The following is an 18411-nucleotide window of genomic DNA, read 5'->3' as shown; positions in this document are numbered from 1 at the left end:
CAGACGGATACGGAGAAAGAAAATAAATGATAAAGCAAATGGGGCTAACAGGAGAGTGTGGGTTTAGGAAGTATTCTCTGTATTCTTTCTACTTTTGCAACTTATTTAAGTTTGAAGTTATTTCCAAATGAAAAATAAAACAAAATGCAAGTAATGCTGGCCAAGTTCATGGCCCAGTGCCTGGCTGTGGGAGGCACCCAGCAAACCTTCTGCTTCTCACCCCTTCTCTCCTGCCCAGTGTGGAGACAGTGAATGATGGGCAGTTTCACAGCGTGGAGCTGGTGATGCTAAACCAGACCCTGAACCTGGTGGTGGATAAAGGAGCCCCGAAGAGCTTGGGAAAGCTCCAGAAGCAGCCAGCAGTAGGCATCAACAGCCCCCTCTACCTCGGAGGTAAGGCTCTTCTCCCCTCCCATCCCCACCACCTCCACCTCCCACCACCCCCACCCTCCCGTGCTTGGCCACCCACCCCAGCCCACTGGCTGGGGTTCACCTGATCTCAGCATCCACTACCAAAGCATATCAGGGAAGGCTTCCTGGAGGAAGTGACAACCAAGCTGATCCCTAAAGGGTAAACAGCCAGATCATGGGGAGGAGGAGAAGAAAGGAGAGAAGACAGGCTCCTTCTGGGGAAGTACAAGTTCTTCAGGAGATAAAGATGGTGGGAATGGTGGGAAGAGGTAAAGATGGAATGGGGAGGGAGGAGATAGAGGTCAAGTCCAGGCCCCACCACCTGCAGACTTCAAGTCGCATTCCCTCTGCTCTGCCACCATGTCACCCAATGTGACGCTCAGGTGACGTATGTAGAACATGTTTGAGATGAAGGTTATCATATAAAGGCCTAAAAGGAAGTAGAAGTAGCCACCTGGCTGGCAGAGCTGGGGCCTGAAATGCAGCCCAGGGCCTGTAGTTCTCCAAGGGTTATGTGCGGAAAAAAAAAAAAAAAGGAAAGAAAGAAAAGGAAGGAAAGAAAGGAAAGAAAGGGAGGGAGGGAGGAAGGAAGGAGAAGGAGAAGGAGAAGGAGAAGGAGAAGGAGAAGGAGAAGGAGAAGGAGAAGGAAGGGGAAAGGAAGGGAAGGGAGAAAAGAAGTCACCAGAGTAGCTGGTTCAACAAAGAGATTCCCAAGACCTCCTGGCCAAGGAGTCCCCCTCTGGAAGGCCCAGGAATCTACACTATTAACAGCTGGTCCAGGTGCCAGGGGCCCAGGGAAATCCTTCAGTCAAGAGCAGTCCCAGAAGGCACACAGTTTCTCACCCCCTGGCTACCCAAAGTTCCACAGATCGAAGCTGCTCCCCACACCCCTTCTCTCCCAAACTCTAGCTCTCCCACCCTGTGCTCTGCAGGGCTGTGACAAGGGGCAGGAGAGGCTTGGTGGGGACAGCAGGGGAATGGGGTACGCTCTCTGTTCCCTCCCTAGAGGGGGTGGTCCTCCTCTGTCCCACCAGTGTGGCCCTGTGGCCAGCCATCAGATCTTTTTCTAGAAAGCCTGAAATAAGAGTTTTTATGGGAAATTTTGTATATTTAAAATGTTGGCAACAAATTCACATTTTTTAAAGAGTCAAAGTGCAGGACAAAGGACAGGCACCCTTGTGTGGACAAGGCCCCAGGTTTTGGTCCATTCCCTCGATCTGAACAGCAGAGGCCCAGAGCTGTGAGCACGTAACTGCGAGCACGTGGAGACCTCCCTCACGCTCTGAGGAGAGGTCTGAGCTGGTGGGCAGGGGAGGGTCTTCAGGCGGCTGTCCTGGCACCCCTCCCCCAGGCATCCCCACCTCCACGGGCCTCTCGGCCCTGCGCCAGGGCACGGACCGGCCACTGGGGGGCTTCCACGGCTGCATCCACGAGGTGCGTATCAACAACGAGCTGCAAGACTTCAAGGCCCTCCCGCCACAGTCCCTGGGAGTGTCACCGGGCTGCAAGTCCTGCACCGTGTGCAAGCATGGCGTGTGCCGCTCTGTGGAGAAGGACAGCGTGGTGTGTGAGTGCCACCCAGGCTGGACCGGCCCGCTGTGCGACCAGGAGGCCCAGGACCCCTGTCTGGGCCACAGGTCAGTGTCCTGCGAGCCCAGGTTCCCCACATGGACTCAGTCCCTGCCTCCATCCCTCCTCTCTCCCCTGCAACCCCGAGAAGTGGGACTGAGGAAAGCTGGAGGGAGTGTGGTCAGATCGGACCCAGAACCTGTGTCAGTGTGACTGCTTAGGTCAACAGCTTACACAGCCAAAAGCAGGTCCCCCTTAGAGCAGTGCGGGAGCACCTTGCTGAGAACCCCTGTCTCCGTCAAGCGGAAGGATGGTGAATTTCAGCATCAGTTTCTCCGTCTAGATGTGGATAAGACTGTCTGCGGCACCGAAGCAGCAGAGCAGAGGGGACTGTAGAAAGTAAGAATGAGGTCTGGTGTAATGCACTTATCCCAAAGCCTGGCACTGCTGGTGGTGGCAGCGGCAGTGACATTACCAAGATGCTAGGGCAACGACAGTGTTTAGAGGTTGCTTAGCTGCTCCGGAGCCGGCACCTGCCCCTTGGATCGGGGAGTTCTACTGCCGGTAAAATGGCAAGCCAGCCAGCCTCGTGGCCACAGCTGGTAGGTGACTTTAGGTGATCCGAGCCTCCAGCAGGTTGGACTGATGCTCAGCCCCTGGGCTAGTGGGGGGCAGACCATGGGATGGAGAAAACCTGAGGTTCCACAGCTCTGGGCGCCCCACTCTGAGCCTGGGCCCTGGCTGCGGTGGACAGAGCAAGCCTCCGGCAGCATGCTCTCTGCCCTCCCCGTTCTCATTCTGTCCTCTGCCAACAGCTGCAACCATGGGAAATGTGTAGCAACCGGGACCTCATATGTGTGCAAGTGTGTAGAAGGCTACGGCGGGGCCACGTGTGACCACAAGAATGACTCCAACGCCTGCTCCACCTTCAAGTGTCACCAGGGGCAGTGCCATTTCTCAGATCGAGGGGAGCCCTACTGCCTGTGCCAGCCTGGCTTTAGTGGGGAGCACTGCGAGCAAGGTGGGTCAACTGTGCGCAGGGGAGGGGGGCCAGAGAAAGCCACAGGGGGCAGAGCTGGACTTCAGATCCAGACTGCCGACAGTCCCGAGTTCCGGCCTGGAGGCTGCGTGATCTTGCGACGTTGCTTTCTAAGCTTCAGTTCCTTCACCCTGAACATGGGGGCAACACCCTACATCTCTGCAGCAGTCGGCCACTGCTGTGTAACTAACTAGCCCCACAACATAGCAGATCGAAGCCCTCCTTCCCTCCATGACCTTGACCCATGTAGCGTGTTCATTTTGAAATAAGCTCAAGAACAGGAAAATTAAAACTGAACTGTATTAAAATTCATATCTGCCTCTCCTTGGAGGGTTTTATTTCCTGCAGGGAAATGGAGAAGTCTTCCTCCCTGTGCCCAGATTCCTAGGCAGACCACCCTGTCTCTAAAGGACTCTTTCACATTTATACCTACTTAAAATACTATTCTCAACCAAAACTGACCATGTTTTTAAATTTTTTATTAATATATTTTGAAATAACAGAAAACCTGTCAGAAGATAAAGAGCTCTCACATTCCCTTCGCCAGATTGGACAATGTGGCAACATAATCATTGGACAATGTGGCGTGGCGAGAGAGATTGTAACAATCTCGTAATTTTTTAAAATGATATCATGCTTACCAAAATTCATTAAAATGCATAAAGCCTTTTCTCATTCAGTCTTCTCTGAGGCTGGTAACCTGTGAAGCGTAGGAAGAACAGGGAAACGGGTCACCATTTTCCAGACGAGGAAAGTGGCTCAGGGATGGCCAGTGTCTTGCTTCAGGCTGCAGGGCTGGGGATCTAAGCTTGTCATTCTCCTCCTCAGGGCCTTGCTCTAGCCCTCTTCCCAGTGTCGCACGGACAGTACGGCAGGCAGTGAAGATTCAAGCAGCTCTCGGGGTTCATTAACTCCTTTCCTCATTCAGCTCTCCCCTCCGGCAGCCCGTCCCGGAGACACACCCTTGGGCTGCATCAGGCACCTTGCCCTGTTCTGTTCCTGTGTAGCCCCCACCTCAGTTTACCCTTACAAACACTTTCACTTCAGGGATTCCAGAATTCATATCTAAACTCTATACGGGTGGGGACTGGGCCAAACTGGAGACTCCCTGGTTTTCAGCAAAGCCAGAAATCCCAGTATTTAGTTGATCTCCTGGGGTTTTTAATGGTGACATTTAAGCATAGGTGGCACAATCAAAATTTGGGGACAGGATTTAGCCCACAGCCTACTACTGGGCCACATCTAGTGCAGTGTTTGTGCTCCTTGAAGGAAAGGACGGGCCTGCTTTTGTCACCATGAAATGCTCAGGACCTATCAATCTAGCAGAGAGGCTGGCCCAGAAATCTGTGGAACAGCTGGACGGGTTAGTGGACAGGCAGATGGAGGGACGAGCGAAGAAGTACCAAGCGTCTTCACACCACCAGTGTTTCCCAAAAGCCTGCCCGGGAACGGACCCTGGCCCATCATCTGTACCAGCCATGCCCTGACCTTTCCTCTTCCGCCCTCTGCAGAGAGCCCGTGCCTGGGGGAGGTAGTCCGAGAGGTGATCCGCCGCCAGAAAGGTTATGCCTCGTGTGCCACAGCCTCCAGAGTGCCCATCATGGAATGTCGTGGGGGCTGTGGGCCCCAGTGCTGCCAGCCCACCCGCAGCAAGCGGCGGAAATATGTCTTCCAGTGCACCGACGGCTCCTCGTTCGTGGAAGAGGTGGAAAGACACTTAGAGTGCGGCTGCCGCCAGTGTTCCTAAGGCCGTCTGCCCACCTGCCCCCCCACCTCTCTGACTCCAGCTTCGTGGGGGCTGGGACAGCCATGTGGGACCCCCTCGAGATTCGAGGTGAAGAAGCAAAAGCTGGAGAGGAAGCAGAAGAAGAGAATATTAAGTATATTGTAAAATAAACAAAAAATAGAACTTATTTTTATTATGGAAAGTGACTATTTTCATCTTTTATTATATAAATATATCACACCGTCTGAGTATATGTACCATATATAGTGAGTTATTTTTACCAAGTCTTGTGTATTTGTCGTGTTTTTATAAACAGCTGTTAAAAATTTTAAGAAAAAAGAATAATAAAAATGTTTTAAAACAAAAGGATAAGAATAAAGAAGTGATAGCCTGTCCGAGGAGGAAGAAGGAAGTTTTTATGTTGATGAAACAGTATCATGTCAGCAGAAACCAAGACCTGCTTACTGAGCTCAGGAAAAGGAACCGTAAGAGGAAGAGAAGGAAAAGATTTTTCTTTGTTTCTTCTTTTTAATGACTTTTTTTTCTTCCCTAAAAGCACCCAGCTTTTAAGTCCTGGTTGCCGAAGCCGTCCTTCCAGGAAAAGCCGCCACACCCTGGAAGCCTCAGACTCACGGCCACCGCCTGCACCTGCCCCAGGCCGCCAGCAGGGTCCGAACCTACCGTAGACCCCTCTCCTCCCTCCTGGCTGGCCCTGCCTTCCACTACGGGGCAATGTGAAACTGCCACAGGCTTCATCTGAGTCAACTTTGCCAGATTTTAAAACACCTCCTCTTTCCCTGCCCCTCTCCAGATGAGTCAACAGAAGAAGCGGTGAATGCCATCTCCTCAGGCCCCAACCACTGGCCCTTCCTCTGAAAGCTCTGAGCCACCCTCGTCCCACCAGCCCATTTCACCTTGGAATGCAGTGGTAGGAGAGCGGGCAGCCGGGGCTGCGGGGATGAGGAAGGCCAGGAACCCAGCCTGCCCATAGCGCTGGTAGAAGTCCAACTCTGGAAAGTTCTGGGAGGATTGTGTTCTGGGACAAACAAGCCTCTGCCGCCTGATCCTCCAGGCCACCCTCATAAGTCATCACAACTCCTTGCCTGTCTGCAGCACCTTCCAACGTGTATCTGTACTGCACGTGATTTCATCCGTGCAATCCCTGCTCCCATAAGAAGGGTAAAGCCATATGGCCCCATTTCACAGACAAGGAAACAAGCCTTTCTCAAACTCTGTGTCTTGCCTTGAGCCATGTGTCTGATAAGTAGAAAAGCCAAACTCAAAGCTCTAGATTCCTTCTCTAAATAGTGTAAACACAGGACATTCAGTTAGTTCACCGGATAAGCCCTACCAGGAAAAGAAAGTAGTTGTTCTTTACTACTATTTCTCCTGCTTGTGTTCAAGTCTTGTTCTGTTCCCCCAGTATCCAGAAAGCTTCTAGACAGTTATACATCAGGTAATGTGAGCAAAGGCAGGCCGCCTGATGGAGACTTGCCGCGGTCTCTCAGCTCCCCTCAGGCTAGTACAGACGGCTCAGGGGCTCAGGTGCTCACACCAACTCCTTGTCTCTCATTCATCCCTCCTTTCCCCTGGGAGCCTCCCCTGCAGAAGTGCTGGAGGAAAACATGGGGCTCAGAGGACCTTCCAGCATGGAGGTTTCCCAGTGGAGCCTACTGGTTCTGCGAGGACCAACAGTGGGCCAAAGAGTCTAAGAATCAAGAGGGAAGCAAAAAAGGAGGCTGGAAGAGCACAAGGGAAGTGGCAAATGAGAAGGAAAGAAGGAAGGGAAAGAAGGGATAGGGAGGGAAGAACAGAAGGAAGAGAGGGATGAAGAAAAAAGGGAAAAGGAGGGAGAAATAAGATGGAGGAATTATTTAAAAATGTGTGTACTAATACACATTATGTTCCAGGTACTTAGTGTACCTTATGGTGGATGTGTTTCTAGTATTAACAGATAGATTCACTTAGCACTTACTACATTATACATCAGATACCATTCTAATTTATATATATATAAATATTTAATTAATTCTCAACGCAACCCTATAGTAAAGGCATTACAACCCATTTTACAGTTGATAAAGTTGAGGCACAGAGGAGTTAAAGAACTTGCATAAGAACAGATGCCCAATCAATTACAGAGCCAGGATTTGGGCCCAGTTTGCCTAACTCCAGAAATTACTCCTCATGGGAAAGAAACATCTGCCTTTAAGGATCCTACAGTCCAGGGCAAAAACAATCATGGGACAACTGCTTTATTACAGGAATTCCCTCATGGCAGTATAAACAAGGGCCATCACTGTCCAGACTAGGAAATCTCCAGTCCTGGGTCTTCAAGGATGAATAGGAGTTTGCCCGGGGCGGGGGGTGAAAAAGGGACTTGAACTTTCCAGGGAATGACCTGTTAAAAAGAAGTGAAACAGGGAAAAGACCCAGTATGTTTGGGGAAGAGTCAGAGGTCCAGGGCGGCAGGAATGTGGGAGGCACACTGGGGAGTAGGAATCAATGGGGTAGGCGTGAAGGCAAGGGTTCAACCAGTAAGAGCCATGTGTGGCAGGCTAGGACACAGGGACCCAGCAGGGTTTTTAAGTAGGGGAATAGCAAGACAAGCTGTTTTAGGAAGAGAATTAGTGGCAAAGACAAGGCAGGCTCGGAAGAGGAGAAAGGACTCTGCCACCCAAAATGGCTTGGGGGCTTCCCAGTTATTCACTGGAGCTTGTAGCTAAACAATGCTGATTTCCAGATAGGTCCCAAAAGTCTCTGTGGTAGCGCCAAAGTTCTGTCCTGAGACATGTCCTGAGGTGTGCCCAACACCCTTCCCCATCCCTCACGCCATCAGCCCACTTCATCCACATGGGTAAATCCCTAGGCTTGTTCTACCAACACTCCCAGCTAGCGTCTCCACATGACGGGAAGCCCACTCGGCCTGCCATCTTGACAGCCAGGCACCAGGGTCACTGACTTTCTGAGAAGACTTGCCAGGCTGCCAGCTTTCCCTCTGCCTCCCCAAGGAATCCAAGGCCTGCCTCTGCCAGCCACGGCCTGCGCCCACTCCCGACTCCAGCTGCGGTCAGCCGGCACAGCCAAAAGGAGCGTGTTCTTAGTGTGGCTTGAGGGCGAGTTTGAGCCTTCTGCTCAATTCTGGAAGCCCTGACTTTATGAAATGCCTAATGCAAGATTAAGAAAATTCTCCCCAAAAGGAAGTTTCTCTAATAAATGCAGATTAAACCACTTTCATTTCAATAGCCAAATTCTAGAAACAAAGTCCCCCAGGGCAGAAGAGTTCAGTCAGGTGACTTGCATGCTTAGAAGTATGGTTCAGTGTTTGCGTGTGGAGACGAGCATATGTGAAAGGGGGCTTGGGCTCAGTTTCCCCCTGAGCAGGATTCAGGGGAAGGGAGAATCCCTTTGACTCAACCAAGGGACCCTAAAATGGCTGCTGAGATGATGTATTTAAAAGCTCTTTGTAAAGTGTAAACTAAAAACCTTTAATGTAAGCTGTTGCTACTACCGTTGTTGCTATTGTTGACATGCCAACAGGCCCCATGTAGAAGATGGCTTTGCCTTTTCAAATTCAGAAGGGAACCTGAGTCTGACGCCTCAGAAAGAGGACAGGACAAGGAAAAGAGGGGAAAGGAAAGGGAGGGAGATTTCTTCGGGCCAGAGAAAGAGGGGGAAATCCCCCAGAATGACCCTTAGGAACCCTGGAGCAGCCAGGAGGGCGATGGAGCTCACCTTGCCTTCCACCAGATACAAAGCTCCCATCAGACTGAACCCTGTAGCCAAGCAGCCACCCACGGGCTTTGCTGGGAGGAGAAGCCGCTAGCATAAGCGGACCTGCCCCTCGAAACTCACCGTGTCTCCGATATCAGAGCTGAAGGAACCTGAGGGAATCCCTGGTGAGGGATAAACCTGGGAATCAGAGAAATGCAGTGTCTAAACCAGAGACCAAGGTCATCCAACACATTAACCCCAGAGGCAGGAACAGACCCAGGTGTCTACCCAGGCCATCATTCTTCCTGCTACTGTGAGCATCCAGGAAGAGTGAAGGCTGAGACAGACCCTGTGGTACCTTCTAGGTGGCCAGAGAAGTGTCCCCCACCTTCCCCCACAGTGCACTCGGAGGGCTGGGAAGCTGGGGCAGTGCCTGGTTCGGCAGCACTGACCCACATGTTCCAGTGGGGGTTAGACCGTGCTGATGGAAATGCCTGGGGAAAGTGGGAGGGATGCCAGCTGCCAGAACAGGCAAAGACAGAATCGGGCACTTGGCAAAGCTGCTTTCTCTAACTCAACAACAGGTTCTAAGAAAAAAACTTGTAAGATGGTTTTTAAAACAATGTTACAGTGCCACTTCACCATGAGGGGATAAATAATGTGCATTTTTTGATTCAACAGACTGTCATTATCTGATTTCATTAAAATAAACGGATGAGTCACAGGAGACCTATCAGATGTTCTTGTGAATACCGTAAACTCAGCCCTACTCCCTGGTGTGTCTTATTTTTATTCCTGACCTTCACTCCCTGGGGCAAAGATGACTACATTAACGGGGTTCGGACAAGTCTGGTGTAGAGTTAGTGGAAACAATTGGTTTCGTGAAACATGAAGTGAGGAGAAAAGGACCCGGAGTTCCCAGGAGACATGAGAGAGAAGGCCCAGCACATGGCTTGAGGTCTGCTGGGTGTGTGATTTGTACAGTCACAGACTGGGTGCCAAGGGTCATGGGGGGAGAAGCCACACCAGTGTCGAGAACACTTAGTAAGATGTGGAGGAAGATCTGTCCTGGGTACTCCAATGGCTAATTAAACCCCCCCTTTTATTCGTTCCTTCCTAAGCATTTATTAAACATCAATGTGCCAGGTCCTGCTCTAGGCATTTGAGGGCTACGCAAAGATGATTAAGACAAAGTCCTTGTTCTCCTGAAACTTAACTTTTTGAGTGTCAATCAACAAACAAGCAAGCAAAGCTATCAGATAGTATTTTTAAGAAATAGAAGTGACGTGACAGAATAGCTGGCGGGTACTTTACACGGTGAGGTCAAGGAAAGCCTCTCTGAAGAACTGGGACATGGGTGCGGGTGAAGCACCAAGAAACGGAAGGAGGAAACCTGACCGCACAGCACTCAAGAGCTAACTGCCCCACGCAGGTGGCACCTGAGCGAGGTGGAGAGCCCAAGCATCTTAGGAGGCCGAAGGGGATGACGTGGGCGAGCAAGCACTGGGAGCGGGCTTGCAGGCGAGGGCAAGGGCAGAACTCACCCTTCAGCTTCCCAGCTCTGAGGCATCCTTGGGAGCTCACGGCCTTTCTAAAGGAAGAATGCCATGGGTCTGGAAGCCACCACCAGCTGACTGAAGGTCACTTTGCTTCCCTAGCAGATAGCCCTGGATCTCCATGAACACCACCACTGGAAGCAAGACAACGGGGGGCAGCAGATGCACCAAGTGTTGCAAAAGGGCCCAGGTTTGTCGTTCCTTCTTCCCCTGATATTTCCTAAGCAAGACATGGCCACACAGGCCGGGGGCACTGAGTCTCCATCAAGATGCCCTTAATATTAGCTTCAAAGCTTTCAGCGTGAAAAAAATCTGAAACGAAAGTGGGGGGGAGTAGTGCGCTGACACATCCTCTATCAGGCTGCCTGGGCATCCCTGCCAGGAGAAGCTGCTGGCCAGGAACCAACAGCCTCCACTTTCCAAGCATAGACCAAGTAGCCCCTCCTCCTGGGTGTGGGACCTACAGCTCTGTCCATCCCTGTCAAATTCCCTTTTGTGTCAACTGCAGAACTTCTCAACTGGGAGAGATTTTGCCACCAAAGGAGACATTTGGCAATGTCTAAAGACATTTTTGATGGTCTGACTAGGGCAGGGGGAGCTGCTAACCCCCCAATGACGCGCAGGACAGCCTCCACAACCAAGAAGTATCCTGCCAAGGGGTCGGTAGTCTTAAGATTGAGAAACCCTATCTGGGACTAATCAGATCCTTCCTGTAAGACCTGAATGGAACCATTTACAAAGGAAGAAGGGGGTGAAAGTGCTCAATAGGTAACAAATAGTGGCCCCCCCAGGGGAGCCTGGTCCTTTGGAGAGAATACATAGCAGGCTGGCAGTCTATACTTGTATTTAGAACACAATTATTGATGGGAAATGGACCGAGACATTTCTGGCAATGCGGTGCCGCCATCATCCTTCCTCTGCCACTCTTCCCTTACCACCCAGTCACAGCAAACAGGTGCAGAACAATGGATTATGGACTTATTATGCTTAGGTGACACATATAAAATACGGTGGAACAGGGCATTCATCTTTGGACCTGCTACTGGCAGAAATATCAATAACAGCGTTAATAAAAATGTTTCTATTTCCTGGAACTCTACCCCTCGGGTAGGCCCCAGCAGGAAGAACAGTGAAAAAGTTACCAAATCAACACGTGAGGACTGTGGATGTGTCTGTGGAATGTCAAAGGCAAGCGAAGAAAGTGTCGGTCAGAAGGCTTAAGCAGCCCAACTCAGAGATGGGGCAACTCCCAGTAATGACGGCAGGATTCACTCACTGTCAGAGGAACCTTGCTCATTCAAAGTCCTCTTAGAAACTGCTGCAGGGATCGGAGAGGCTCTCAGCACCTGACCAGAGGTCTGTATACAGACCTTGTAAACATCCGCGTTTGCAGGGGTAGCAGAGGTGAGGCAAGCCTTGAGAGTAGCACTGGGGGAAGGTCTAAGCGATAAGTGAGCAGGCCTCCATCTGGCTCCAGCCCCACTGGCCCTAAAGAGCTCCACATCCTCTCCCCTATCCAGCTGTTTGACTCCGGCAATATCACTGAGATTCAGTTTCCCCTTCTAAAAATCAAGGATGGCAATACTTGACATAAAGCTCTGAAGATTACAAGTAGCGAAAAGCAATTCAAATTAACTTAAGCCACAAAAGGAATATATTGGTTCAAGTCACTGGAAAATCGAAGATAGTCCTCACTGCGTCAGACACAGATGCGCGTATCCGAGAACTCACACAGTGTCCTACGGGCTCTGGGTCTCTCGTGCGTGCTCGGCTTGCTTCTGCATGGGCTTCGTTCTCAAGACCCTCCCGAGGAGTTGGCAGAGGGACTCTCAGCCACTGAACAATGAGAGCAATACATACTACTAATTTCAAATCCAGGAGATAAGGGCTTCTCTTTTCCAATAATTCCAAGAGACATCCCAGCAGAGTCACTGCCTCTGACTGGCCTGGATTCAGGCAAATATCCATTACTGAACCAGACATTATGGGCAAAAGAATAAGATTCATTGGTTGGCCAAGTCTGTATCACATGACCATCCCTGGAGCCAGAAACAGGTAGTCCAAGGTGAAAACAAGTGTTTCCCCAAAGAAAATAAGTAATAAATAGATGCTGGGTGGGTAAAAATGGCAGATAGTAACTACTCACCACAAGAAATTAGAAAATTATTTAGAAAATTATTTAGAAAATTAGTTATTTAGAGGGGAGTCTGGGTGGCTCAGTCGGTTAAGCATCTGCCTTTAGCTCGGGTCATGATCTTGGGGTCCTGGGATCAAGCCCTGTGTGGGGCTCTCTGCGCAGTGGGAAGCCTGTTTCTCCCTCTGCCTGCCACTCCCCCTGCTTGTGTTCTCTCTGTCAAATAAATAAATGAAATCTTAATTTTCTAAATAGTTTTCTAAATTTTCTAATTTATAATTTTCTATTTTCTAAATAAAATATTTTTTTTTAATAGGAAAAAAAAAGAATTATTACAGGGGCGCCTGGGTGGCTCGGTTGCTCGGCATCTGCCTTTGGCTCAGGTCATGATCCTGGCGTTCTGGGATGAGCCCCGCATCAGGCTCCCTGCTCAGTGGGAGCCTGCTTCTCCCGCTCCCACTCCCCCTGCTTGTGTTCCCTCTCTCGCTGACTCTCTGTCAAATAAATAAATAAAATCTTTAAAAAAATAAAATAAAGATTTTATTACAGAGAGCGGGGTGGGGGAGGGGCAGAGGGCGAGGGAGAAGCAGACTCCGCACTGACTAACAGGGCTTGCATCCCTGAGGCCCACAAAGCTATAGCAAACTGAGAAACCGTTCTTAAAGGGCTCACGCCTGCAGACTCACCCACCCCGGGGCACAGCAGAGAGGCAGGAAAGCGATCAGTTTTTCTGCATATGAGGCTTATCTTAAAGCATCCACCTTAAGGGCAGGCATTGATTTAACACAGATAAGGGCCTACTGATCTACTCTCCAAAGATGGAGGCCAGTAGGTGCCATCTTTGTACTCTCCCTCTGCCTGCATCCGGGTCACCAGTATCTACTGGAAGGGAGCTTGTGCACCTATCTGGCACCCCAGTTTTGTGGCTGCCACCCAGGGAACAACTCTTGACCACCTGACTCTGGCAGCCAGTGGGGCTTACGCTCCTGGGTAAAAGAGTTCTTCACTGGCTACACCGCAGGGCACAGTGGGGAGGCAACAGACTGAGGCACCCAGGGTTTCTATGAAAGAGGCCAATTACTTTATAGCTTCAGCCTCAGGGACAAGCGCCTAATTAAACACACATCTGAGGGCTGACTACAGTCCTCTACAGTGACCTTGGAGGGCAGGTGCTATCTTCACACTCTCCCCACCGTGCTTCAGACCACCAGTGTCTCCCAGGCAGGAGCCTGTGCACACGTCAGGTGCCCCGTTTTCCTGTGGCTGCCACCCAGGGGATGACCCTTGACCGCCTGGCTCAGGTGGCCAGCAGGGTGACGTTCACAGGTTCTCACTATCAAAGTGCTGAAAGTAAAGAACTGCCAACAAGGGTGCCTGGCTGGCTCAGTCAGAAGAGCAAGTGACTCTTGATCTCAGGGTCATGAGTTCAACCCCCATGTTGAGGGTAGAGATTACGCAGGTAAATTTTTTTTTCTTTAAACTGCCAACCAAGAATACTCTACATAGCAAAGTTGTTCTTCAGAACCGGAGAAATAAAGTCTTCCAGAAGCAAAAGCTAAAAGGGATTCACTACCACTAGACTAACTTGACAAAAAAAAAAAAAATGTTGAAGAGACTCTTTAAATGGGAGTTAAAGGGTACTAACTAGTAACAGGAAAACATATGAAAGTATAAATTTCAGGGGCGCCTGGGTGGCACAGCGGTTGGGCATCTGCCTTCGGCTCAGGGCGTGATCCTGGCGTTGTGGGATCGAGCCCCACATCAGGCTCCTCTGCTATGAGCCTGCTTCTTCCTCTCCCACTCCCCCTGCTTGTGTTCCCTCTCTCGCTGGCTGTCTCTATCTCTGTCAGATAAATAGATAAAATTTTGAAAAAAAAAAAAAAAGTATAAATTTCACTGATAAGGGTGGAACTCAGAATAATCTGGTGTTGTAAAGATGGTGGGTTAATCACTTACAAATTAGTAGGAAGGTTAAAAGACAAAAGGAATAAAAAAACCCTATATTAGATACACAAGATAAAAATGTAAATTGGGACATCAAAGCCATAAAAGATGGGGGTAGCAGGGAGTAAACATGTATAGCTTTAGAATGTATTCAAACTTGTTATTTTTTTAAAAGATTTTATTTCTTTATTTGAGAGAGAGAACATGAGAGGGGGGAGGGTCAGAGCGAGAAGCAGACTCCCCACAGAGAAGGGACTCTGGAATCATGACCTGAGCCGAAGGCAGACGCTTAACTGACCGAGCCACCCAGGGGCCCCCAAACTTAAGTTATTTTTAACATGAACTATAAATCCTTTTATGTAAACCTCAGGGTAACCACACAGCAAAAACCTATAGTAGACAGAAAAAAGATAGAGGAATCTAAGCATAACACTACAGAAAATCTTCAGATTAGGAAGGAAGGGAGCATCACAAAACATCCAAAAAACAATCAACAAAATACCACCAGGTATCAAGAGTTAATTTGCATATAAATGGACTAAATTCTCTGATAAAAAGACAGAATGGCTGAATAATAATATAAAAAAATCCCATCTATACAGTATCCACAAACTCACTTCAGATGTAAGGATCCACACAGAGAGTTCAGGAATAGAAGAAGATATTCCAAGCTAATGAAAACCAAAAGAAAGCTAGAGTGGTTTCACTTATATCAGACAAGTTAGACTTTAAGACAAAGACTAATAAGAGACAAAAGAAGGTCATTACATAATGAAAAAGGGGTATATCGAACAAGAAGATACAACATTTATAAATACTTCCACACAAAACACCAGAGCATCTAAATATATAAAGCAAATATTAACAGACCTAGAGGGAGAAAAAGTCAGCAATACATTAATGACTGGGGATTTGAATATCTCACTTTCATCAATGGATAGATTATCTACAGAGAAAAATAAATCAGAAAACATTGCCCTTAAATGACACATTAGACCAAATGGACTTAACAGACATATACAGAACATTCCATCCTAAAGCAGCAGAATATACATTGTACTAAAGAACACATGAAACATTCTTCAGAACAGGTGACAGGTTAGGCTACAAGATAAGTCTTAATAAATTCAAAAAGACTGAAATCGTATCAAGCATCTTTTCCAACCTCAATGATATGAAACTAGAAGTCAATTACAAGAAGAAAATTACAAAATTTCCAAATGCGGAAATTAAAGAACAGCTGCTGAACAACCAATAGGCCACATAAGAATTCAGAGAAATCAAAAAATACCTTCAAACAAATGAAATTAGCAAGATAACATGCCAAGACTTATAGATACAGTGAAAGCAGTTCTAAGAGGGAAGTTCATGGCAATAAATGCCTACATTAAGAAATAAAAAGGATGTCAAATAAACTTCACACCACAAGGAACTTAGGAAAAAAACAAAAAAGAATAAGTCAAGCCTGATATAAGTAGAAAAAAAAAATAAAGACTGAGCAGAAATAAGTGATATAGAAACCAACACAAAACAATAGAATGTATCAATTAAACTAAGAGCTGGTTTTCTTGCAAAGATTAAAAAAAATAATAAGCTACCTTTATAGCTAGACACACAAAGAGAAAGAGAGTGGACTCAAAATGAGAAATGAAAGAGCGGACATTAAAACTGATACCACAGAAACACAAAGGATCCTAAGAGGCTACTACGAACAATTACAAGCCAACAAATTAAACAAACTAAAAGAAACGGTTCAATTCCTAGAAATATACAACCCACGAGGACTCAAGAACCCGAAAATCTGAACAAACCAAGAATTACGAGTAAGGAGACTGAATCTGGAATCCAAAACCTCCCAACAGACAAAAGTCTGAGCCAAAATTATTTCACTGGTAAATTCTACCAAACACTTAAAAATAGCAGCAATCTTCCTCAAACTCTTCCAAAAAATAGAAGAGGATGGAACATTTCCAAACTCATTGTACAAGGCCAGCATTACCCTGATACTGAAACCAGACATGAAGGCTACAAGAAAATTATGCATCAATATCTCAGATGAAAATATAAAAATCCTCAACAAGATATTAGCAAACCAAATTCAAAAATACATTAGAAGGATCATACAGGAGTGACATCACCAACATGGAGACATAGGTCTTTCCTGACTTTGCTCCTCATCACAAGGAAAACAACTAACAACTATTCATGGATGGAACACCTCTCCTAGATTGTGGGGGTACATCCTCCTGCACCTGAGACCAAGATAGACAACGTTAGAAGGATAAGAAAAGTGGTTACATGCTGACTGCATTGACTCTTCCCCAGACCACTGCAACACACATCAAGGTCTCCCCAGAGCCTACAGTTCCTCCAGTAGGAAGAGAGAACCCAGCATGAAGACCTAGCCTCCCCAACATTGTGGGCTCCTCCTTGGGAAACCCCACTCTTGTCTCATACCACAGGGATTTCAAGAAAATTTGCAAGTACTAACCACTGGTAATATGATTGTGAAGAAGAAAGGGGAAGGGGCTTACAACAACCAGCATTCAAATCTTGGCCGACCAGTTTCCTACATTGCCCAAACAGATGTCCCAACCAGCAGGTCTGCTGATCTGCAGAGCCAAAACAGTAGGAAAGTCTGACCAGCGACCTTGGCAGGGCACAGGTCTGCCTGATTTGGTACCTTAAATGAAGAGCCATGTAGCCTGTATGCTGACCCCACCATTCCCCACCCCCACAGGCCCCTGCAGGCAGAGTGAAGTCATATCCTCACCCACTACTAAGTGTAGCTCCTGGCCCTGCTCAAGCAGAAAGAGCCCTGCTGGCCTCGAAGCCATCTAACTTGCTCAGACCAGATAGGTGAGCTAATTCATAACCCTCCTCACTGCTTGAGTATAGCTCCTGATCCCTCCTGACCACAAAGCCTCATACTTGGAAATTCTTGAAAACTGCTTGGATCTGGCCCTCCCATCCTGCCAAGAGCTAAAATCATAGCCCTGTCCACAGCTGAATGAAGTTTCTAGACTCACCCAAACAGAAAGCCTGGTCAGAACACTGGCAAAGCTACGTAGCCCAGCAGCACTGAAGCAAAGAGTCCAGCAGGCAAGGTTCGTGATTTCCAGAGCAAACCCAGGGACCCCATTAGGCCAGGGAAATTAGGGTGCAGCATGCCTACAGTCAAGACCACAAAGAGTCTTTCTAGCCTTGAAACTAGTTTTCTTGCTGTCCCTGGCCAGGGAAACTAATCTACAGCTCAGTCATTTGCTGAATACAGCCTTCAACCCACCTGAACAGAGAACCTAACCGGAGTACACAGGAAGCGACATAGCCCATCCAACAGCGCTCTTCACAGAGGCCTTAAACACAGAACATGGACTTTGCTGTCTGCTGAGCAAAACCAGGGGCTCTGTCTGGTCAGCAAATCCAGTGCACAGTCTTGTCTGATTTGGGTCCCCAGAAAACAAGCCATGCAGGCCCTCAGACCCATCCTGCTGCCCCAGCAATGCAGAGAAACTAATTCATAGCCCCAGCCACTCCTGAGTGTATTACCCAATCCCAACCACCTAGTAAGCCTGACTGGAGAACCCAGATAACATCCTACAGCCTCACTTAGGCAGGGAAACAAGCCAGCAGTACTAGCCAACAGTTCTCAGCCAACAACACACACACCCCGACCTTTGAGCTTGGGCAGTGGCCTTGTCCAAAAACAGACCAGGACTGAAAGCCTCATCTATCCAGAGACATTACAGTCAGACATGCCCAGAAACCTAAACAGATCAGAATGGTGAAGAAATGTCTCTGCCAAAGCAAGTCTCTAAAATCTGGAAGAGGAGACTATTTACTCAAATGTGCACATACCAACATATCAAAGATCACAGAAAACTCTGGTAAACATGAAGCCACTGAAGGAAACCAGTAAAGCTCCAATAACAGACCCTAAAGAAATAGAGATGTATGAACCATCAGATGATAATTCAAAATAGTTTGGGGCACCTGGGTGGTGCAGTCAAGTAAGCATCTGACTCTTGATTTCAGCTCAGGTCAGGATCTCAGGGTCATGGGATCGAGCCCCACTTCAGGCACCACACTCAGTGCAGAGTCTGCTTGAGATTCTCTCTCCCTTTCCCTCTGCCCCTCCCACTCATACTCACGCATTCTCATATTCATTCTCTCCCTCCCTCCCTCTCTCTCTCTCCCCCCAAAATAAATCTTTTTTTAAAAATTCAAAATAGTCTTTTAAAGAAGTCTACTGAAAGAAAAGTCTACTGAACCACAAAAACACACCAACAAAATGAAATTAGGAAAACTGCATGTGAGT

The 18411-nt window shown here is 48.2% G+C and overlaps 1 protein-coding gene and 1 long non-coding RNA gene across 2 annotated transcripts in view; one reads left to right on the top strand and one right to left on the bottom strand.

The window, feature by feature from the left end:
• Positions 1–9186, top strand: part of SLIT3 (slit guidance ligand 3) — a 594031-nt gene extending 584845 nt beyond the window's left edge. The window contains exons 33-36 of the mRNA XM_026510940.4: positions 239–393; positions 1763–2048; positions 2796–3001; positions 4531–9186. Of these exons, the coding sequence (XP_026366725.3) occupies positions 239–393; positions 1763–2048; positions 2796–3001; positions 4531–4766 (883 nt within the window). The 3' untranslated portion in view covers positions 4767–9186. The remainder of the gene's footprint in view (positions 1–238; positions 394–1762; positions 2049–2795; positions 3002–4530) is intronic.
• LOC130543720 (uncharacterized) lies at positions 3484–18210 on the bottom strand. Its single transcript, XR_008959236.1, has 2 exons — positions 17380–18210; positions 3484–4868 (listed from the first exon to the last, which is right to left on the bottom strand). It is a non-coding gene; the product is annotated as an uncharacterized LOC130543720 (long non-coding RNA).
• Positions 18211–18411: the final 201 nt, after the last annotated feature.

The sequence above is a fragment of the Ursus arctos genome, unplaced genomic scaffold (assembly GCF_023065955.2).
Source record: "Ursus arctos isolate Adak ecotype North America unplaced genomic scaffold, UrsArc2.0 scaffold_15, whole genome shotgun sequence".
Taxonomy (NCBI): domain Eukaryota; kingdom Metazoa; phylum Chordata; class Mammalia; order Carnivora; family Ursidae; genus Ursus; species Ursus arctos.
This window is presented reverse-complemented; position numbering and strand designations above follow the sequence as displayed.